The following is a 22,918-nucleotide window of genomic DNA, read 5'->3' as shown; positions in this document are numbered from 1 at the left end:
CCCAGAGTTTTTAAGAATTACAGACCTGTATCCAACTTACCATTTTAAGTAAGATTTTAGAGAAACTAGTTTTTCTCCAATTAATTTTTTTTTTTTACATACAAATAATATTTTATAGAAATACCAGTCTGGTTTTAGGATGAACCATAGTACAGAGACAGCTCTTTTCAGGATTTTAAAATATGCCAAGTGTAATGCAAACATGAAAAAACTAACAGTATTGGTGTTACTGGATTTAAGGGCTGCATTTGACACAGTAGATCGCCACATTTTATAAAACAGACTTAAAAACTTGGTCCATTTTGAATTTTGGATATTTGTTCCTCCAGAGTCCATGAAATTAAATGTGGGGTTCCTCAGGGCTCGATTTTAGGCCCAATACTTTTTAATCTTTACATGCTTCCTCTTGGGGATGTCATCAAGTGGCACGGCGTCAGCTTCCACAGCTATGCTGATGAGACACAGTTGTATATTGCTGTGGATCCTGAAAACACAGGGCCAATTGACACAAGGTAATAACATTGTATTTATATGAAGTCATCAAATTCCGACAGCTCAATCAGGACAAAACTGAGGTTTTAGTGATTAGCCCTGAAGATGAAACTTTTACCCAAACTACAGTATCTTAAACCCTCACAATGTGTGAAGAACTTGTGCATCGACTCACTCGTCTTGACTACATTAAAATAATGTCAGATTTCCAACTAATATTGAGTCCCTAAAAATTGAGGCGCAGTATTCTGCGTGTAATGTCTGTAATTCTAAATTATAGATGGCCAAAGTTTGTGAAAATTCTCAAAATCTTGCTGGAAATCTACTTTTTAATCACATCTCAAGTTCTGTATTAAACATTTAGACCTACACTATCTATACAGAGGTCCACATAACTGTACAGTATATGGCATTTTTAAAGGTTACTTTCGATAGCCGTGCAATACGGAGGTCTGATATATAGGGATACAGTTCCCACCCAGAGTTTGTAGGATGGATGGCCTTTCTGGGCCTGTTTGACTGGAAACAGGTGTGTGTCATCTGAAGATGAAGGCCTCACCGATAAACATTATTGGGGTACATTTGCAGCCTGTCACAACACGGGCTGAGCTGGAGCAGCCCCCCGTCCATCCATCACCGACACCAGAGGGAGGATGCGTGGTGATTTCCATTTGCCACTACTGGGTTGTTCACCCATCAGTCACCCTGGGGATGCTGGGATGCGTGCACATTCGGCACAGGCACCTGCCTGCCTCTGCTAGACCGCAACCACCTTTGGCCGACGGTAAAGAAAATGCTCCAGTGCACTTGAAAAATGTTGTATCTCTCCTTTCACGCAAATCCATTGCACACAACACTGTGTTCCAGTGCACATGCTTGAGAGATAATTCAAAGCAAGTCTTCACAATTTTCTTTATTGTTATTTTGGGGTTCATTGATCAACATATAGCCATCAATGAGACTTTCACTCAGGACATACAATAGTAAGACACAATTTTATCTAGTAAACACATGCCAACACACTATAGCACCACCAACTTGTAAGTAGGTAGAAAAAAAACAAAAAACAGAACATTGGTAGAAGGCACCCCTGACACATAAATGCATTTTCTTGTTGAAATATTCTTTTGCAAAACAATGTCAATGCTGCAGGTGAATCAGAACAAATATTTACACCAGTTAATGTTATCATTTACAATCAGCAACAATCTTTGCCAGCTGCTAATCCAGTTCTCACATGACAAAGAAATGCCACACATGCACGTTTTGCCTGCAGTATTTTGATCTGCCACGTTTACTGCAACAAGGAAGCCTTTGGTGAATTCATAATGCCCGCAGTTTGATTTAGAAATTCTAACAATTGAAATAAATGAACAAAGATATCCTAAATATTTCAATGTGTGTATAAGAGTTTGCTACCGTGAGAAAAAAGCTAATCCATTAAACAAAGGCAATCGGATACTGGTGAGATGTTTTTTTGGGGGTTTAACACAAAATACAATGCAATAGTTTTGTATGAACAAATATACAGAAATTGAGTCAGCCAAGTGGACGTATAAATGCAAATAGTGAGACGGTATACACATTTGCCTTTACAAATATACAGGTATTCTGTATTACGCTGTTGGTAAATTAGATAACGGCTTTACAAAAACCACACCTTGAAAAACGTGATTTTAAATGGGCAATTAACTTTTGCAGTTAACTTCTTTTCTTTTTCAAATTTCTTCTTCACCTACAGATGCGAACTAAAACCTAACCCCGTAAATACTGTCTGTGCTAGAATTAATACATGCACACGGTTGCGGCGAGCCAATTACATATGCTTGGGTGAAAGGAGGGGTCCACTCTGGAAAGACGATCACTCAATCAAAATGTGTTCATTCAATTACTTTATATGTTGATCACGCATACCTGAAGCGCTTCCCCCTATAATGCCTTATAAAGGAATAAAGAGTCTTTAAAAGGGAACCGTTTGTGGTACTCTGAGGCCGGCTCACGAGTCAAGTTATTTGCTTGATAGTCTTGAACTCCAGGCTCAGTGATGGAACACTACTTTCTGTCACACGATTCCAGACCACCTTTACCTGTGGGAAGCTTCCAAGAGCCAGCAGAGTCATGTGCTTCAATGTTGGTGTTAATACGGTTTTACTGCCTGCTCGTTCTTCAGGACAGAAAAATTCAGCTGTCCACGTGTTGGGTGAAACGGTGCTGAAAGAGAAATAAGAAATCAGCGCAAATCGAAAATTCAAAACAAATGTTCTTTGAGGATGTAAAATGGAAGACAGACCAAAGCCTGACTCCACGCTGGGTGCACATTAAAATAACTGTCAAGGAGAAACACGTAGCAATCGAAAGAGACAGAGTGAGGCAGAGAGGCATATGGTGTGTGTGTGTGTGTGTGTGTGTGTGTGTGTGTGTGTGTGTGTTATCTTCACCACAGGTGGGGCCCAGCCAGGTGAGTGGGGACTGACAGCGTCCATTCACCCCATCACAGCGCACCCCGTGGGAACACTGGCAAGACAGAGAGCAGTCTGGGCCAAATCGGTCCCCACTGCACTCTGAGAACAACAAGGGAAGACAGAAAGATGGAGGAAATCTTTATTTTCTAAATGCCGGCTCTGTTTTGATCAGTCGATTTACCTTTTTCACACCTCCGTCCAGTCCTTCCTGGAGGACAGAGGCAACGTCCGGTAGATGGGTCACATGAGCCACCTGAACAGTCACATGACCTTTCACACTTTTGGCCAAACTTGCCAGCTTCACATCCTGAGAAGCAAAAAATAAAAAAAAAACTAAAACTATCTTTATTTCTTCAGAGAGAATGACCCTGCTCACAGACATATATGCAGCTGTTATCCAACGTGTCCATTCAAAATTTTACCAATTTATTTGGAAAACTTCACCTCAAAAAACAAAATGAAACTTTGGAGCCTCCACCGTTCCCATGTATACTGTCATGCAAGGCATCATGCTTACCATCCCGCATGACCGCGACATCCCTCTGCACATTTAGCTTTTACTTTGGCTTTTGTAGCGTTTTGTGACGCCTGTTCCAAACAATATGAGCCTGAAGGAGCATGCAAAAGCAGCGAGACTTCAAATATCATCATGCACGTCATCACTTACGCCAGTTGTTCCTTTGTATTGGTTTACTATGACCAGTGTTGAACTTTTTTAAATTTTGTAAGCATTAAGAATGCCAAAAAGTGAGAAGCGTGAGATGCACCTGTGATTTTCCACATCATGACTTCATCATTTGTCAACAAGACTGAGCGTTTTTTTGTTTTTTTTTTTTAAACGTCTTACTGTTAACAATTCTTTCGTTTTAATTTCATCAGTCATATTGTTCCTAAGCTTTTATGATGGTGACAACAAATTGGAGCTAGACAAGTGTCCCAGAACACATTTCACTCATGACAGTGCAAAAGTAGTAGTCAGTGTAATAGAGGTACCCACAAATGTATCATCATGACAAAGAATTTTTGTTTGTTTTTTAACCGGAATGAATTCCACATTTTGTTCCTCAGACACAAACGCACACATCGAGTCAACGATGTTTCTATGCTGGCTGTCCCTCCTGCCGTGTCTGAAGTGGCCATTTAAATGCTCACACGCCGTGTGAGATCCTTGCAAGCAGGCAGGAGGGCACCAGGATGGTCGAGGAATGCATTAAGCGGCGGGGAAACACATGTCTGTCATCAAATAACCAATCCATCTGCTCTCCCACCTTGCTCCAGGCCTGTCTGTCTCCCCTCAAAAACAACCCCACAGACATTTTGGAACTGTTCTCTTCATGCATGCTCACATCTGTCCATGCAGCATTACAAGTAGGGAATCCCAGTGGCCATATACTGGTAATTGTACTTATTCACAGTAAAAAAATCTATATAATTTTTAGATGGATAAAAATACTTCATTTTAAAGTAGAGAGTAAGATGACAGCACACACCTTCACACATGTGCGAGCACACACACACAATTTTTAGACATGTTACTGATACGATCGCTATAGCTGCCATTGTGAATTCTTTAGAATTTTTTTTTTTTGGTTGGAGGTATAAGTAGTGATAGCAGTGATTGTTGTTGTGTACACTGTACCTTACAGTATGCAGTATGTATAAAGTGAAAGCTTAATTGATCATTTATTACCACAAACAGAAATTGTATTTCGTTTCACTGTTTTATGCAGAACATAAGTCAACCGCTGACAAAAACAATGGAAATGCCAGTCTCAAAAGATGTTCATTCTTCTCTTTCTTGATATACTGCATGTGACTCACTAAATGTTTCAGAAACCCTTTGAAATCCAAACAAGCACTCACTGCACTGAGGCCCGTAGTAACCCGGAGAACACACACATTGTCCTGTCACGTGATCGCAGGTCTGCCCGGGCTGACAGTCACATGTACGGCCACAGTTGAAGCCAAAATATCCAGGCGGGCATTCTAGAAATGCAAGAAAGCAACTTTTAAGCAATTACAACTATGCTAATAATGGGGAAAAAAATGAGCAAAAGGTGGTTGCATACTATGTTGACACGCGTGGCCGTAGTACCCATTTGTACAGTTGCAGGTGCCAAAAAAGCGGTCACATGTCCCACCATTGAGGCAAGGACAGTCTTGAGAACAATTTTCACCATATTTTCCCTGTGAACAGACTACTCACAGACACGAATGACAGAACACATTACTGGGATTCATTCAAACATTTGTTACACTACGTACATACAATGACACCTGATTTAAAGTAGCATGAAATGCAACCGGGGAATAATGATATGCATGTTTTACTTGGTGTAAAATTCAAAGCATCTATTGGGGCTGCACAATATATCAAAAACATATGTTTCACGTATGACAGGGACGACACATAATTGCATGTTTTTATCTGACTGACAAATCAGACGCAATCTTAAATGGGCATCGAATACAATGAGCCAACTTATTTTGGAGTATGAAAACACATTTTGTTTTTCGTTAGAGTTGGAATATTCAACAACCATATCGCCTATCATGCAGGTGTATCGTAACGCTAACCTGTATCACATTCTGGTCCGGTCCAGCCAAGGCCACATTTGCATTTACCATCTTCAGGATCACACAGACCACCATTCTGACATCTGCATGTGTGTCGGCACTGCAGGCCATAACGCCCCCTGGGACACACTGGAGAAATATTGAGAAATTGTCAGGACATTGCAACAGCAATCAGAATCACAGCAATGTGACTGCACGACAACAAAATTAGTGAGGGCCCTATTTTCGTACACAGTCCAGAGTAAAGCCAAGTTTAACTGTTTTTGAGTTCTGAGTTTTCTTTCTTTTGGTATTTTGCGAGATGAAAATTGGGCGTAATGGGGTGTTTGCGACTGTGTCGCCGCTTTATTACATACGTTTTACTGACATCTGATCGTTCTGTTGGCGTTTCCTTGGGCGTAGCTTTATCTAGTGGATGCATTGTACATTGCGTCTTATAACGTGGTGCGTCCAATGTATGAAAACAATTACAAAATAGGCCATTCACTGAAGGTGCGCCTCATAATCCGGTGTGGAAAATACGGTAGTCTACTTTTTGGAAGCAAATTTGCGGCGGGGAAAGGTAGAAATGCTCAGTGAGGCGTGACACATTACCAAATTCAGAAGCACTCTGAACTAAACAATTGCCTTGGCAGGATAATGATGACACACCCGTTTTTACGCCAAGCACAGGCCACTTTCTATTACCAAATTGTCAGATGATCCGAGGGCACGGCAACTTCATGCATCGGAATGCCCCGGGAAGCTCAACATGGCCTCAAACACAGTAGACTAAACTTGCGCTGGCATGAAAATGAAGTGACTCATTTGAATAAAAATATCATGACATGCCGGGCAATAATGTTCCATGTTTATGTAAACTATGCAAAAGATATCAGAAATGGACTTATTGTCTACATATTTCAAGGACATCGGGACACGCAACACAAATCAGAAGACATTAAAACAATGCACCAACAATCGGAGAACAACATGAAGCACTTCTGCAAGCACTCAGAGACAACCCCTTTTTTGTTTATTTAATCAGCAGGTCATTAAAGAGAGGCAAAATAGTCCAATTTGGCACTGATATAAAGAATAATCATGTTTCTCTGGGCAATTTAGCTTGGGAAAACAACATGGAAGATGTCTTTGATTTCCATGTGTATTTATTTGCTTATTTGCCAAGTCCAGTGACATGCAACACAGAAAACGAGCTGCTTATATGTCTCTGTAAACATTGAACAAGAGACATTTAAGAATTGGTGAATACACATGTGCAAGAGGATAGAGAAGTGGGTACAGAGTGCATCCTGGGCTGGAAACCCCCGTTTACAATCGCTCAAATGCTGATGAACCAGATTGCCTTCTGTTTCCCAGCAAAGCAGTCTGTAATCATTTGAGACCCAACACTAGAATGTGTTTCTTAAAGTCGATGTTTACTGAAGAGACTGATAAAATATCCAAGTTCTAGGACTGACCAAAATCATCTGTGATACCAACTCACAGCCTGAACACATTTGTACATTTCTAAAAATGTTTCCCTTTAAAAGGTAATTCATTCATGTTGTTTTACTGACTTGTCACTGACTTGTTAAAGGTGTTTTGGGATTTTATTTTATTTTTTTAATAATGATGACACATGAATTGAAAAGGTGTGAATCACTTACTGTGTTCATAAAGAGGTTTAAAAATGTTACATAATAATATAAGCCTATCAGCACACGTGTATAACGTTTTTTTGTTTGTTTTTGTCTGCATGTATAGGTATAAGAGTTTAAAAGTCACGCTTATACATAAAATACAGTACATATGTTAAGAGGAGTGTGTTTTGTTTGTTTGTTTTTTTATTATATTTTGGGATACATATAAAAAAACCTCCTCATGTAATAATTTGATATGCGTAATAGAGAACACCGGGCTCGGATTAGATTCGTTTTTCTACTTCTTCTTCCTACTCCCTTTGAACATATAAACCGTGATCAACTCCGACATCCATTGGCGATCTTTTCTTTCTTTCTTCCGATTTAAATTTTTATATCTTGTAATGTGTTTACCTCTTCAGTAAATCAAATGAAATCAGATAACACTGTTTAGATGTACAACATTGAGGGTATAAAATAATGTTCAATCTGGTCTTTGCATTAGGTAGGAGTGCAAAAAGGTCGTGGGACGATTCATTATAAAAATCTCTTTGATCATTAGTGATGCCTTTCAGTACCTTGACAGGACTGCCCCATTTTGCCACTTGCACAAATACATCTTCCATTTATTGGGTGGCACTGACCCCCTTCTCCGCAGGAACACACTTTAGCACAGTCTTTGCCATAGTACCCACTTGGGCAGGCTGTAGGGGAGAAACGAGGAATTAGTCCGATGGTTAAGTGAAAAAGTTTTTTCAGTGCAGTCATCATCCCCAACTAATTTGCCATGATTTCATATTTTGGAAGCACAGAAGGGGGAGCGATGTTAGGTTGGTTTTTGCTTTATCATGTGAGTCTATATGTCACAGTAGAAGTGTGGATGCGCTCTGATATGCCGGCTACCTTCCACAGACATGGTTACTCCTCCGTCAACTGTCCCGTGTGGCTTATTTTGAGTCATTCTGTGCATTCATATTACGCAAGAAGGAAGTCTACATTGTCACATGTCTGTGTCGCTTGTCTCAGAAGAGAACAGGCCGTATGGAAAATGGTAGACGGATAAATCAAGCAAAGAAATGAAGGTGTTAATGTAACAAACATACATGAGCTGCAGTCAGCTCCGATGAAGCCCGGAGGACAGCGGCATGTCCCCGTTCGGAAGTCACAGCGGCCACCATTGAGACAACGGCATCGACACTTGCAGTTTGGTCCATAAGTGCCTGAGCGACATCCTACCACAAAATAGCCAAAAAGAATACGTGGAAGGAAACATATCAAGTCGGGAATGGTGTATTGTATGTACTGATTATCATAAAATGGGCTCAGACAGATGGATGGTTAAAAATATGGCCTGTGACTGAAGGACACTCTGTTGATTCTCACAATGCAAGGCCATATAAAACTAAGGAATCCTTGAGCATTGCATTCCAATATTCAAGCAGAAGTAAAGTGGTTTTAAAAGTGTACTCACGTAACTCACAACTTGTTCCATAGTAACCAGGTAAACAACTACAGTTCCCCGTAACTGGATGGCACTGCTCATGGTCTCCTGAACACTGGCATAGTTGACTACAGTTGTTCCCAAACATACCAGCAGCACAAGCTAACATAACACACAAAACAAACAAACAAACAAACCAATATCACCATTCAGCAAAAACTCAAGAGATATGATTAATATATGAAATGAATAAAGCAACATATAATGTGCAATGTACAAACCCCGTGCAAATTTAGATGAAAAAAGGTTGAACATATTAAGCTGTAATTCCAAAGGTGTTCACTTTTAAAAAAAAGTGAACACCTTCATAAGAAAAAAGTCTTATGAAGGGGTACTTCATAAGACTTTTTTCCCCTCTAATTGAGTTATTAGGTCACATTAATGGTGGGAAAAGTTTTGAAATGATAAATACTGATCTCATTTTTTAACACAAAACCTGGCATTTGAGCAAGGGACTATAGACTTTTTATCCATCATACAATGTGTATTCAGCATACATACACGTCAAGTAGTTTTACATTAAGTAAAAACAATACACATATACTGTATATCCGGCTGTCTTCGGGCAGTAGGCGGGGGACACCCTGAACCGGTTGCCAGCCAATCGCAGGGCACACAGAGACAAACAACCATCCGCGCTCACACTCACACCGAGGGATAATTTGGAGTGTTCAATCAACCTGCCATGCATATTTATGTTATGTGAGAGGAAACCAGAGTACCCGGAGAAAACCCACGCAGGCTCGGGGAGAACATGCGAACTCCACACAGGAAGGCCAGAGCCGGGATTAATAGTCCCATCCTTGTTGCATTTAGTGAATGTCCCATGTAGATGCCCATACTAAGACTGCTCCCAACAATGTAACCTCAACAGCACTGCCTTTTAACAGTAAGGTATGCACTGGCAGAAAAAAAAAAAGCAATACAGTACTTTTAATCAGCTTATCTCATTGCCTTTGACTGCGATATCTGTCTCATTATTCAGTGGGAACACTTTGCATTTGTTTTGATAGAATGTGATCAAGATTTAAAAACAAAAGCGCCCTTAGTGTACTCACATAACATCTCATCATTTAAAAAGTGCAAAAGCAACAGAGAGGGCTTTTAAATACTGCATAGTGTGTCGTCAGAAATGTTCTCTCTCTTGCATTACTGGATTGTGTGAAAATATAGCGACTTTCAATCCTAACTGGTCACAAAAGTCATCGACATTCTCTGGTGCCCAAACCCAAATGGGGATAACATTTTTTCACACACCCTTTCTCCATGCACACATTTGTGCATACAACAAGAATGAACGCAATCCTCCAAACCATCAGTCATAGTGCATGAATCTGTGAACCCAACATGTTTGTGGGTGAGATCGCCGCCGCACTCAGTCAGGCAGCAGCAGGCAGCGTGGGGAACAGATAAGAAAGGACTCCAGACTAAAGAGGCAATTACGGAGCTGTCATTATGCATGTCTGCCTTCCAAAAGCCCTTATCCGCTGCTGAGGAGACAAAAACAATGCCTTCTGTTTTACTTGGCAACTGGTGTGTAACATTTATCAGATGTCTGGGGAGTATGTGCGGAGAGGAAGGGAGCTAAGGTGGTGTTGGGGGTGGGCTGGTACATAAATGGTACGGAGCACAAGATGAAATATTACATCAAGTAGTGTAACTGTGCGCATTTGCTGCACAACATTATCATATAAAAACATTTTAGGCAAACGCGGTGCAGTAAGAAGCAACAAGAAGAAGCAACGACAATTGCCTTTCCAACAAGGAGTTGGGCAATAAAATTCTAGGGGGTGAGAAGTTGCCCCAGACAAATGGAGGAAAGGTGTGCTGTTGGCCATTTTCAAGGATAAGGGTGATATGCAACGTTGCGGGAACTATCGAGGAATCAAACAAAACTCCATCTGTGTGCACAGTAAGAGTGCGATTTGCGCTCGACTTGCACTGGGCTGTAAAATGGGGCCGTTAGCCTTGTACAACTTCAGGAAACTTTTGGGCATTAGAAAAATAATAAACATTAAACTTGGAGTCCAGTAATCAGCATTCAGATTGTACCTTGTGGAAACAGTGTTGACTTCAACTGTGAAGCTAATTTCAAAAAGTGTGGATAGAAGGTTTAAATTGCCTGATCGCTTCCTATTTAAACCTTACAAGAGAATTTTTCTTCAAATTATTTTCCGCATTCAGCTTGTTTCGTCAAAATATATTTTCCTTGTCTTTCTTATTTTTCTCATTTTACTCTCGCTGAGTTCAGCAGGGCATCCACAGTTCCCCATCTCATGACAACATGACACACCAGCCTCACACAGGAAGCACCAGAGAACCCCACGAAACAAGCTGGGTGTTCACTTACACATGCAAATACAAATGTGTCTGAATTAATTTTCAATTTCCTCAGTGTTTTCCACAATTACGTTTGTCACACTTGGCTCCTGTCCAGCCGGGCTCACATTGGGGCTCACACTACAGTATATGGACACAATCACACTCATGCTCGCAGGCCTCACTAAATAAACCACCGGTACAACCTTCAAGACGAAACAGACGCACTCATTTGTAATCAAAATGCAAAAGCGCTTTTTTCACGTTTCTTTTGTGCTTACTCAGTCAGCACCTAATGCACAACTTGCGCCAACACAAGCAGAAAAAGCACAAGTATACAATGAAGAACGAAACCTAGATGAGAGAGACACTACTGGTGACAAATGAATAAGCACACTCATGATGAAAATTTTATATATATATATATATATATATATATATATATACAGCATATATACTGTATATATATATATATATATATATATGTACACTGTAAATATGAAAAAGACTCCTTAAGACATACTGATGGAGTGTTATTAATTAAACAATATACACATTACACATTTCCTAAAGGAAACTGCATTGCATTGTTTTCACATGTGTCTGTGAAACCTTCCCTACTATGTGACGCCATGTAAGGAGTTGCATCGATTTGCCCCTTCCCTGCACTTTACGAAATATGAATTCAGGGTTTTATTTCAATTTTTGGGGAAAATAATGAAAGACAATGAAAACCAAACAAACAAACAAAAAAGGAGGCAATTTAAAGGATTGACATATTTCACATTTCCATCACTATACTTTGTCAGAAGTCAGAACAGACCTTGATTAAACCTTATTTGCTCCAAGATATCTTGGCTCCTTTGTTTAAAAGTGCCCCGTTGCCCAAATGTTTTTGCTAATGTCTCATTCTAGGGATAATTGTGTGTCAAGAGAGGATGTTCAGCAGCGAGGCCCTCCCTCACACCCCATTTTAATGATGTGGCTTCCTTTACCCAGATTGCAATGAGGTCCTGCCCAGCCACCATTGGCATGCTCCTGTGATGTGGTGGCAATGGGCACCATTCCGGGACTCACACATCTGGCCACAGTCAAGACCGTAAAAGGTGTCCAGGCACACTGTGGGTCCAGTTCAAACATCAAAACAGCCAGAGTTGGCAAGTTCACAAACAAAAAAGGATGATTTTTTTATTATTATTTGTCAGTCTTATTTGGCTTTTCCGCTACTTGTCTTCACTGTCACATCAGCAAGTGAAAATGGCAAAATCAAATGTCAGTGTTTATTTGAATTTATACAACATCGACATTCATTAAGTGAGTTGATGTTGCACACGTGTGGTGAATCGGGGACACATCAAAGTCAGCAGCAGCTCGAAGGCCGTTCCCTTTTTGGGGGCCAGAGACCCCATAATTTGAGCACCTGCTGAGTCCGCAGGCCCCACCAATGCACAACTAAACAGAACCAGGCTACTGCGCCCACTTACGGCATGACAGTCTGTTGCTTGGTGGAAGCGTCTGGTTCTCATTGTCAAATCGGCAGACGCTGATTGTTCAAGAGTGTGTAGTTGGTCGACAAAAATATTTGAGCAAACACAGTACTGTCAGTGTTAACACGAACATTTCCAATAAAATGAGATTTGTGTGTTATTGTAACAGACCTTGAAATATCAAAACCTGCAATCTGAGAGCAGCTTTCATACTGTAGAATATATATGGTATCGACTGTCACACATGCAGTGAGTGTCATTAACAGTTGGAGCATGCCTTGTGGGAAACCTTTGGGCAATTTCAGTTGGCTTTTGAGTGTTTTTTCCATCCATCCATCCATTTTCTAATCCGCTCTATCCTCACCAGGCGTGCCGCAGCCTATCCCAGCTGTCTTCAGGCAGGAGACGCGGGACACCCTGAACCGGTTGCCAGCCAATGGCAGGGCACACATAGACGAACAACCATCCGCGCTCACACTCACACCTAGCGACAATTGAGAGTGTTCCATTAACCTGCCATGCATGTTTTTGGAATGTGGGAGGAAACCCGGAGCACCCGGAGAAAACCTACGCAAGCACCGGGAGAACATGCAAACTCCACACAGGAAGGCCGTAGCCGGAATCGAAAACTCAACCTCTGCGCTGTGAAGCGGATGTGCTAACCACTTGACTACTGTGCCGCCCTGAGGGCTCTCAATGACTGAACTTTGTTCATTCACCTCAAAAAAATAAAAAATAAAAATAAAAAAGAATCAACTTCAGCTGAGTTGATTCCATTGGTGTTGGTGCAGATAAAGGTGCAAATGCAGCACAAAATTAATGTGGTCATATTAAAATATCTTCCCTAAATGTTTCCATGAATAATGACTCTTAAAATATGCCAGAAATTCTGTGTACAATCGGCTTCCAAATGTTTAGCATTGGAAGAGGTCCGTGACTTGATGCCCGCTGAGCTCCATTTTACTTCCATATATATTTATAAAGTCTGAACCAATTGTCTCAGCAATGAGCAGTTTTTTTCAATAGACCACCTCTTCTTTCCATAAGGGAATCAGTGGACCATGTAACCAAAGGAAGCCACAAACTGGGGCGCACCAGAAAAGTTAACTTTTGGCGGTTTCATATGCTGAGGGTGTTTCCCTTTGGTTTTTACATCACTTCCTCCTCCTTCTGATGTTGTCCACTCGTCCCTTCAACCCTCAGCCTCAATGTGAGCGAAGTACATATCCTTTCAGGCATGCCCATCACCGCGTTCCCACGCCGACAGCATGACGTCTTGGCGTGCAACGGCAGTGGTTCAGCTGTGATGTCGTTAAAACCGGCCCACTGAGGATGCCGTCACCATAAATGAGCTCCACGGCAACACTGTTTCAAAAGTACTTGTTCTTGTCTCGTGTTTACTTTTACTGAAGTTTGTGGTACCATGGCTATGCACATGCCTTTTTGTCAGATGCAGTATTTTTAGGAGAGCCTGCTCTTACAAGAATTTAGTTCAAAGGGAAATGCACACTAATGAGATCCACTTTTTTGGCATGATGGAAAAAATGCTTTCTTTTTATTGATGGTTTAATGTTTCTGAATCCAAATTGCCTCAGAAACAACGGTCTACAAGTGTTTTCTTTTTTTTGTGGCAGCATTTTCAGCAGAGCTGATTTATACAGCATTTGCACTTAACTGAGTTGAACGAGTTCTAGCACAAGCCAAAACAGATCCGATAGAATTCTGACTCTTAAGATGTCCTACACCAAGGCACTGCAATCCCCTCAACACGCTAAAAGCAAGAGACACCACCTACTACTGGAGTGACTCAAATCTATACTGTCAATTGATGCAATGTAACTTATGGTTTGTGGTTTATTTATACCAAGAGGGAGTGAGTAGCTTTCATATTAACCACAGAAGCCTGTGCACAGTCTGCTGGTACTTGTTAGTTTAGGACCATCCCACTTCCTCTCTCAAAGTTTATAGGTAGGCATAGAAGAAATGGTCCACAATGACTAGCGCACACACTGTGTCATCACTGAAAGACTCCATCTCTGGGATAAATGAGCTCTTTAAAACGGGTGGATTATTTCCAGATCCCTGCTTGTGGAAGAAAGAGGGCTGTCAGCCCATAAAGAAGGTCCACGCAGGACCACACAGTCGGAAGGAAGAGACCACAGAAAGGGAATGGATGGAGAGAGAATAGAATCGAACTTCCTGGTGTCATTTACACTCAAGGAAGTCAGCAATGACAATGAACCAGTGTGACAGTGGAAGAACAGCGCTATTTACAACAAACACAAACTATTTTTGAATATGACACTAAAGTTGCAAAAGCAAGCGACATGTCGGACCAATGTCAGCATAACAGCCCCGCTTCCACTGAAAAAAGAAATATGCCTGAAATGTTAAGCAGTCCCAAGATCCCATAAAGGCTCAGCGAAACAAATGTTTCTGCCGTAGTCATGAATCTCATTATTGAATCATGTGTGTGAACTAAAATATCCCACTGAAAGGGAAGGCCATATCTTTCTATTTTGATTCTAGGAAAGAAAATACCCAATGAGATCTGGTACATCTCACAGCACAGGCCTTTTTCTGATTTCTCCTGAAGGGAGAGGCCTGGCAGACTGAGAAACTGAACACCTCAACTTGAGAGGAAAGGGCCTACAGAAAACAGAACCGAGATAGAATGATCGGCTTATTTCCACAGTAAGGTCCAATCAGAGTGATGTGAATCATGAGAATGTTATGACTAGGGACAAGAGACTGTGCTCTCTTGGGGCATGGCCATGATTTTAAGGGCAATACTGCTACTTCTGAGGTGGTACCAAGCTTTGAGCCTCATGGAACACTTACAGTAAAGATTATTCAGAAGATCATCATTGAATTAAGACAGTTTAACTAATGGCATCAACCTGCCCGATTTCCCCGTGGACTGGGTGACTAAATAAACGGAAAGTAACGAATAAAATAGAAATAATTATGTACGGTCTAAGACACAATACATATTGCATTATGTTGTGGGGTTTTGTAATGGTTTTGCCACTGACAAAAGTGGACGTGATTCTTTTGTGTGATTTGTTTTTATAATCCATTTGAAGCAAGAAACCAGAAAACTAGACCTGCAGCGTCCTCTGCTGGAATAATATATTATTGTTGTTAAATGGGCCCTGACTTTTCTACCTCGGCTTTACACTGTTACCTCACCATCTACTGATGAGCAGTAGGTTCAATATCTTGCTCAAGGACACTTCAACATGGTTGCAATGGCCGGGGACCAAACCACCAACTTCTCTCCAAAGTTTGTGAATGAACCTTCGAGAAAAGCTGATATGACGAAAGAAAAACACACGGTGGCAGCAGTCGCTGCCTAAACCTCATACTGTACTGTCGGGATCAGCATGTCTAACTTCTAAAAGAAACACATTTGTGTCCAGTAGAACGGAGCTCACATATCCAGTGACCAGTGAGAGGGTAACACCCCAGAGAGCTTTTTTGGCACTGGCATGTATTGACGTATCCTTAACCCAATGGCCCAGATTCACATGCTGCAGAAGTAACAAATACATGTCGGAGTTTTAGTATGTCAATCATGGCTACTGATCGAACTTTCTTTACAAAAACTAAATGCTTAGTGCTTTATTGCAACCAAGGAATCTTACAAAACACCAAGACTTTCTTAAAGGGGAAGTCCACCCAAAATAGTACTTTGCAGTATTATGGCTTACGTGTCTCCACTAGTCTGAACACAGTATGGCTCACCTTCAGAAAACAGGTGAGCTGTGATAGCTCGTTACCCGAGCCCTGAACAACTGTGAAATAATTTTCAGTCGCCCAAAAGTGGCAAGATGGCCGCCCCTTGAGATGGACAAAAACAGGTGAATTTTGCCGCTTAGCTCATATTCCACAATCACAATAGTAATCAGAATACCGTGTTTAGACTAGTGGAAGTAGTTCGGGCATATTCTTGTGAAGAAGAATTTTGGGTTGACTTCCCCTTTAGATTTACACATTTTAATTCTGTCAATCTTCATTTGGGCCATTTATACTCTTCATTGAGGTGTGTGTTTTATAAAGTACCGGTACTGTTCTGCATTGAGTTGCTGCGAAATTTCAACCTGGGGTCAACTATATTTTGTGATTCTGCATTTTCTTACGTGATGCACAGTCATGGCCGCTCCTTCCAGGCGGACAGACACATTGGCCGGTTTGTGGGTCACAAGCAGCATCAGGGTGACAGGAGCAGCTCAGTAGACAGCCGGGTCCGTGGTAGCCAGGAGGACACACTGTAGTCAACGTGAAATGCACATGTTTTGGTCTTTAATGTATTATTCTAAACAAAGTTTAAAAATCAGACTTTGGTTATAATGATGATGATGACTTCACCACTTTAACGTCTTCGTTAAGACATGCATGATCAACATAGTACAGTGTAAGATCATCATCATTAGCATTCATTTGGGGGGGAAATATAATCCAAGAGTTTCAAATGGGGCCCATTTTTGCATAACGACAAGTGGTATCTACAATAATAGACAATAGTTGATTTTTTACGTGAGAGAGTTGACAGAAAAAAGTCATTCTTGTAAAGTTTGTCACCAAGGTCCAGTTCTAAATAGATTTTGGAGAATGGATGGGATCAATTCTTGAAAATGTGCTGTTCAAAACCAAAACAAGAGCTCATAACACCTGCATGACTATTTTTACAAGAATATGAATCCGCAGTTACAGGTGGCACAAATATTAGCTTGTGCGTATGAGATTACTGTTATAGCTGGTTAATGCTTAACTTTGTTTTGAAATCTTATTCAACAGCACAAAGACAAGCGACGCATAGTGTACATACAGGGCAACATTTAATAAAAATAGAGTGCTGATCTTTCAATGAAGATGTATTCTTGTGGTCAAATATAATTTGGCAATAAAACAGGACAGTCTTGTCTTGTACATTTAATGCATCAGCAGAACCTTTATAGTCTTACTCAAACACTTTCAAAAACACTCCTTTTTATAGTTATGTTGACATCCATAATGGAGCACATATTTATACAAGCATTTAGGTATGCGGACATTAACCACACTTGTGGACACACTCTTGAGCTGTATGCTTTCTCCCATAAAGTATTCTTACAGTTATGCGGCACTCTTGATCATGAATAAAAACCACAGGGGGCGCTGTAACAATTCTCTTTTCTTTTTTTCTTTTTTTTAATTCAAACTTTTGAGCCAAATGTTCAAGGCAAAAAACTAGCACAAAGATCACATTTCTGTTTATCAATCGTGACACTACTTTAGTTTGGTTCAGAAAGACGCTGAAGTTTGTTTGTCTCACCCAGCTGACATCCCTTCCCACTAAGGCCTGCAGGGCATTGCTGGCTGCACTCCCCAGTCTTGGGGTCACACAACCCCGTACTTGGGCAGTCGCAAGGCTGCTCACAACCAGCGCCAAAGAAGCCGGGCTCACATTCTACAGTGGGACACACAAACACGTAGCGGTACATATAAAGTGGAGAACGGTTTGTGGTTTCTCAAAATGCCATTTCAGAACAGTACACTGTCTTTCAGATGCGAGTGCTACTGACGCTCTGCAACTGTGAAATAAAGTGGATCTTTTTGACACTTCACAATGAAAAGATGATCAAGTAATGTGCTGGAATTTAGGCGATTGGACCTGTGAAAGTTATTCATGTGGCCCTAATGAAGCATGCCTCCAGCTATGCAGATTTTGCTGCTGTGGCCTAACAAAATAATTACATTGAGATCAGTTTTCCTGTGAAGGGATTATACCTTTCTCACATTGTGAGCCATGGTATGCAGGCTTACAGATACAGCTTCCCATCTTGGGGTCGCAGCCAGTGGAATGTTCTCGAATACAGTCACATTCCTCCGAACAGCCAGAGCCGTGCGTCCACCTGGGACAAGCTGAGGAGTAGAAGACAAGCGCACGTAAAATCTCGGTTTGGAGGATTTCAAGTGTCATAAAGCTTCTTTGATGGTGTTTGCCAACCAAACTGTAACTATTGGTTATTTTGCTCATGGTTTGTTTGGATGGTTTCACCCCTTTTTCATGCTGACATTAAACTGTAACAGATTCTTAGCATACTGTTAAGAGGCTATCCCACTGAGTGGGAACTGCTGGCGAAGGTAGCAAAGGGCCAGTTTACATCAGGATTTGTTCAAGCTCACGAGTTTGTCGCACAAAAATGTTCAACCTGTTCAAAATTCTCTTGCGACAAGTAAAGTGTAGGCAAACGTCTGGCAACCGTTTGGTGATCATTTGCGACCTTGAACGAACCCTGACGACAATGCAACATTCGTTACCTTGGAAAACGCTCATAATTGTTCACAGGTCAGTGCAGTTGAATTGAAACAATGCTTTCTTTGTGTAGATATTGTTGAAAATGTGTGCATATATATGCATGATAAATGTGCATGGGAACATCCATAATCATTCTTCGGGTTGTTAAATTTTCATGCAAACTGCCAAGACTGTCCCAAAGCAGCAGCAAAAACTCCACTCCACCCTTGTCCTGCTTGACAGAGGCTTTGTGTGAGGTGCAGCTGGAGTCTCTGGTTACACCCTCCAAATGTCGCGCTGCAGGATGGAGCAAGCAGCTGGGGGAATCTGACAATATTTGTCAAGCACATTCTTCCATCATTTTGTTTCGTGCTTGTAAGACTGAGCCTTTCATACGGGAAAAAAAGAACTCTGTGATAAGTCGTCTTCACAATGTCTCGTCGGAGAGGCAATCCTAAAACATTCGGGGGTGTCAACATGGTGACAGAGGAGCTAAGGAATCTTTACTACAAAAGACTGCTGCCGATAGAGAAGTACTATTCCTTCCATCACTACCACTCTCCAAGCTATGAGGATGCGGACTTTGACAACAAACCAATGGTGCTGGTAATGGGCCAGTACTCAACAGGAAAGACAACCTTCATCAGGTAATAACATTTGGGTACATTCTGATGCAATTCAACAGTATCCATCTGAATCTACAGAAAAGCACATTCCGGTGCCATCTGTGCGTTCAGATATCTCATCGAACAAGACTTTCTGGGTAGCAGAGTGGGGCCGGAGCCAACCACCGACTGCTTCACAGCCTTGATGTACGGAGAGGTAGAGGGAATCACACCAGGGAATGCCCTCACCATGGATACCCAAAAACCATTTCGCCACCTTGACCCTTTTGGGAATACTTTTCTGAACAGGTGATGTGAAGCGAGAGATAAGGAGATGGAGGAGGGAGGGCGTTAAAATTTGTGATCATCAACTTTGCATCGAGCTATGTTAACAATCAATAATATTGCCAGGGGCAGTCGTGTGTAAATGCTGAGCGGTCAAGCATTCATGTTCCTGATATTCTGCAGAAAAAAACCAAACAGTTCAATAGACAAACTTATTTATTGGATATATACATACCTGTCAACTTTTCGGAGTGCCAACCTGTATAAACTACCAAAAAAATCCTTATAAAGAGCAAAAAATCCTTATACAATACCAAAGCATTTTATATGTCAAAATAACGGCAGAAAAAAAACCACGAAATTTTCAATGATATTTATTGTAGATCTCCATAATACAATGTCTGGTTAATGTCTAATCATCATTCTACTCAGTGGCATTACTGTGTTCAGAGTTGTATTCCTGCGTTACTTTTTTCACCAACTCCAAATCATTTGGAGTTGGTAAAAAAAAACAAACGGAAATTTTCAGAATCCGTATGATTTGTGCAATACGGCCATATACGTAAGATTCACCACAAAATCCGTATGAACTATGGCTAAACCGTATGAGTTGACAGGTATGTATATATGGCTTTTTCCTTGCAAAGATCCAAGTCGAATCATCATAAGATGCTGCATATACACTTGGTATCCGCGGATCGATGTGATTAACAGTACTTGACTTAACTCTTTGGAATTTTCACTTGGCAACAGCATCTCATCATTCACATGCCATTTGAAGAAAGATGCCTTTCTCGCAGTAAAAATGTCGAATCATTCATCTGCAGATTTCAGTGTGTGCAGATGCCCAATCAGGTCCTCGAGAGTATCAGTATCATCGATACACCGGGCATCTTAACTGCAGCGAGGAAAAAACTAAGCAGAGGTGAGTTAAGATACTAAATAATGTTGCTCCCACTACATATCCAGTTTGTATCAAAATGAGAGTAGAAGCAGATGAGGCAAAGTAGGAATTTGAATGATGCAATACTTAATCAAATGCAGTTGATTCGTGACCATGGCAGATGAGAACAATTTCACAGAGTTGGAAGGGGATCGGCAGCAAGTACCAAAGCTGCCTCTACTTTACTTTCTTGACGCATTCATCTATGGGTGTAGCTGGAATAGCTTGCGAACAGTGAGGGGCCGCTGGGATGTGTTACATATTTCTCCCTGCTCCTTGAGGCACAAGGGCAGATGCCATTAGTATCAATGTTAATCGAAACCCTCTGCTCCTTGTCCCAGGGGCAGATGCCATTAGCATCAATGTTAATCGAAACCCTCTGCTCCTTGCCCTATAAGGCTACGACTTCCCAGCAGTGCTGCGCTGGTTTGCCGAGCGTGTGGATCGGATCATCTTGCTGTTCGACGCACACAAGCTTGAGTTTTCGGATGAGCTCACTCGGGGCTTTGGGGCTCTTTTTGGCTACGAGGACAAGTTACGTGTGGTTCTGAATAAGGCTGACGGTGTGGACTCGCAGCAGCTCATGAGAGTATATGGCGCCCTCATGTGGTCACTGGGGAAAGTTTTTAGAACCCCTGAAATTTTGCGAGTTTACATTGGATCCTTTTGGTCAGAGCCAAGGCGGATGTGTGACCACTACCAACTGATAGACTTGGAGGAGGAGGATCTGTTGGCCGACCTAAGAAACCTCCCACACAATGCTGCTGTGAGAAAACTGAATGATCTGGTGAAGAGAGCACGACTTGTGAGGGTAAAATATCCAACGGGAAACACATTCAGCGATTCTCATTCAGAGTTGATATTGTTGTATTTGATATGTGCTTTGTCGCTCGCTCAGGCTCATGCACACATCATCGGCTATCTGAAGCAGGAGATGCCGACTATTTTCTGCAAAGAGAACAAGAAGCACAATCTGATCTACGAGCTTCCAGTCATTTTCACCAAGATCCAGCAGCAACACAGAGTTCCAGCGGGAGATTTCCCCGATTGCACCAAGATGCAGGTCACACTGAAATGCTGGATTAAGAGAGTTTAAGAGGCCAACCACTTGAGGAATGGCTATCATCCAGAAGCTAATTGTGCCATTCATGACCTTCACATAAGCTTAAAACGAACCCAAAGCCGGTCAGCTATGAAATGCATTTGGAATATTTGCTTGTGAACAAAAGGATTTGGCAACAACAAATGAAAGCAGTTGTCATGATACCCAAAATGCATGAACATAACAAGCTTGCTTTATCCAATAATGAACTTATTTGGAATTGAATATTCTCAGATATAATGCGAAATACTATCAAATCAAAACCAAATACTCATCATTACATTCAGGCAGGTATTGTTAATAGCAGTATTTTTAAAATATTATCCTTTTTTATAACACCATATGCTTGATGGAATCCCAAAGTGCAAGCAGGATATGATTCTAAAATTGATTAAAAAGAAGTCCTACGCATTGCATCATGTCGGCTTCTCCAATCATTATTTTTATCCCCCTTAAATATGATCTGACTCATCATTTACAATTTTGCTTTTTCAGGAGCAACTTCTGAGTCAAAACTTCTCAAAGTTCAAGAAACTGAAACCAAGTCTGATGGCTTCCCTTGAAAAACTCCTAAACACTGACATAGCTAACCTGGTTCACCTACTTCAGCAACAAGAACTTGGAAATAAATCCCTCCCCGGAGTTCTAGATGGCGAATTCCTGGGAACGTTCAGGCGCGAGCATTACAAGAGGCATCCCTTCAAGGAAATCCAAGATGACGATGACAGTGAACAAGATTCCATTGAGTGGATAGTGGAGAGACACAAGCCAAAGTACGATGAGATCTTCTACAACCTCAGCCCAAATGAAGGCAAACTTAGTGGAACCAAAGTCAAAGAATGGATGACAACAACACTTCTGCCAAATTCTGTGCTTGCTCATATTTGGAGGCTGTCAGACATTGATGCAGATGGTATGTTGGACAATGAGGAGTTCGCACTGGCTGTCCATCTTATCGAAGGAAAACTGGAGGGCCATTGGCTTCCGCGTGAGCTGCCCTCTCACCTGCTACCTCCTTCAAAACGACTAAATATGACTGATGAAGAGATCTGAATTGACATGCAGTATGGGGCAATAATTAAGTGCATCATTTGTACAGATTGTCCAAAAAAAAACATACGAGAAGACAGTTTTCTTCACTTTGAGCAATACATACAGAATTGTGAATTCAGTTTATGTGACACAGTCGTAATACTTTGGTGTTAAAGCTGCAATTAAAAGATAACTATGAGTAATATTT

At 41.3% G+C, this 22,918-nt stretch overlaps 2 protein-coding genes across 3 annotated transcripts in view; one reads left to right on the top strand and one right to left on the bottom strand.

Moving 5' to 3' along the window:
- Positions 1–2,499: 2,499 nt before the first annotated feature.
- Positions 2,500–22,918, bottom strand: part of egfem1 (EGF-like and EMI domain containing 1) — a 32,749-nt gene continuing 12,330 nt past the window's right edge. Inside the window, exons 17-28 of the mRNA XM_086125318.1 lie at positions 18,233–18,367; positions 17,778–17,912; positions 16,603–16,731; positions 8,625–8,756; positions 8,257–8,385; positions 7,732–7,857; positions 5,532–5,660; positions 5,024–5,152; positions 4,818–4,940; positions 3,136–3,261; positions 2,931–3,053; positions 2,500–2,703 (exon numbers count right to left, since the gene is read on the bottom strand). Of these exons, the coding sequence (XP_085981444.1) occupies positions 2,630–2,703; positions 2,931–3,053; positions 3,136–3,261; positions 4,818–4,940; positions 5,024–5,152; positions 5,532–5,660; positions 7,732–7,857; positions 8,257–8,385; positions 8,625–8,756; positions 16,603–16,731; positions 17,778–17,912; positions 18,233–18,367 (1,490 nt within the window). The 3' untranslated portion in view covers positions 2,500–2,629. The remainder of the gene's footprint in view (positions 2,704–2,930; positions 3,054–3,135; positions 3,262–4,817; positions 4,941–5,023; positions 5,153–5,531; positions 5,661–7,731; positions 7,858–8,256; positions 8,386–8,624; positions 8,757–16,602; positions 16,732–17,777; positions 17,913–18,232; positions 18,368–22,918) is intronic.
- Positions 19,056–22,915, top strand: LOC147197177 (EH domain-containing protein 2-like). Of its 2 annotated transcripts, XM_086125315.1 has the most exons (6): positions 19,056–19,390; positions 19,481–19,657; positions 20,461–20,558; positions 20,975–21,387; positions 21,475–21,639; positions 22,174–22,915. In XM_086125315.1, the coding sequence occupies exons 1-6, from the start codon at positions 19,176–19,178 to the stop codon at positions 22,729–22,731; spliced, it is 1,626 nt and encodes a 541-aa protein (XP_085981441.1). In that variant the 5' UTR covers positions 19,056–19,175; the 3' UTR covers positions 22,732–22,915. The 2 variants fall into 2 exon arrangements, with proteins under 2 accessions (XP_085981441.1, XP_085981438.1); XM_086125312.1 differs by having other exon boundaries at positions 20,975–21,639.

This window comes from Hippocampus guttulatus, chromosome 12 (genome assembly GCF_054856545.1).
Source record: "Hippocampus guttulatus isolate MCC_2025c chromosome 12, RoL_Hgut_1.0, whole genome shotgun sequence".
NCBI lineage: Eukaryota > Metazoa > Chordata > Actinopteri > Syngnathiformes > Syngnathidae > Hippocampus > Hippocampus guttulatus.
This window is presented reverse-complemented; position numbering and strand designations above follow the sequence as displayed.

Excerpts from the sequence above, each read along its gene's own strand:
- LOC147197177 (XM_086125312.1), top strand. The coding sequence starts at position 19,176 with ATGTCTCGTCGGAGAGGCAATCCTAAAACATTCGGGGGTGTCAACATG. Across the intron at positions 19,391-19,480 it reads GGAAAGACAACCTTCATCAG|ATATCTCATCGAACAAGACT; the intron begins GTAATAACATTT and ends CTGTGCGTTCAG. Across the intron at positions 19,658-20,460 it reads GGGAATACTTTTCTGAACAG|ATTTCAGTGTGTGCAGATGC; the intron begins GTGATGTGAAGC and ends ATTCATCTGCAG.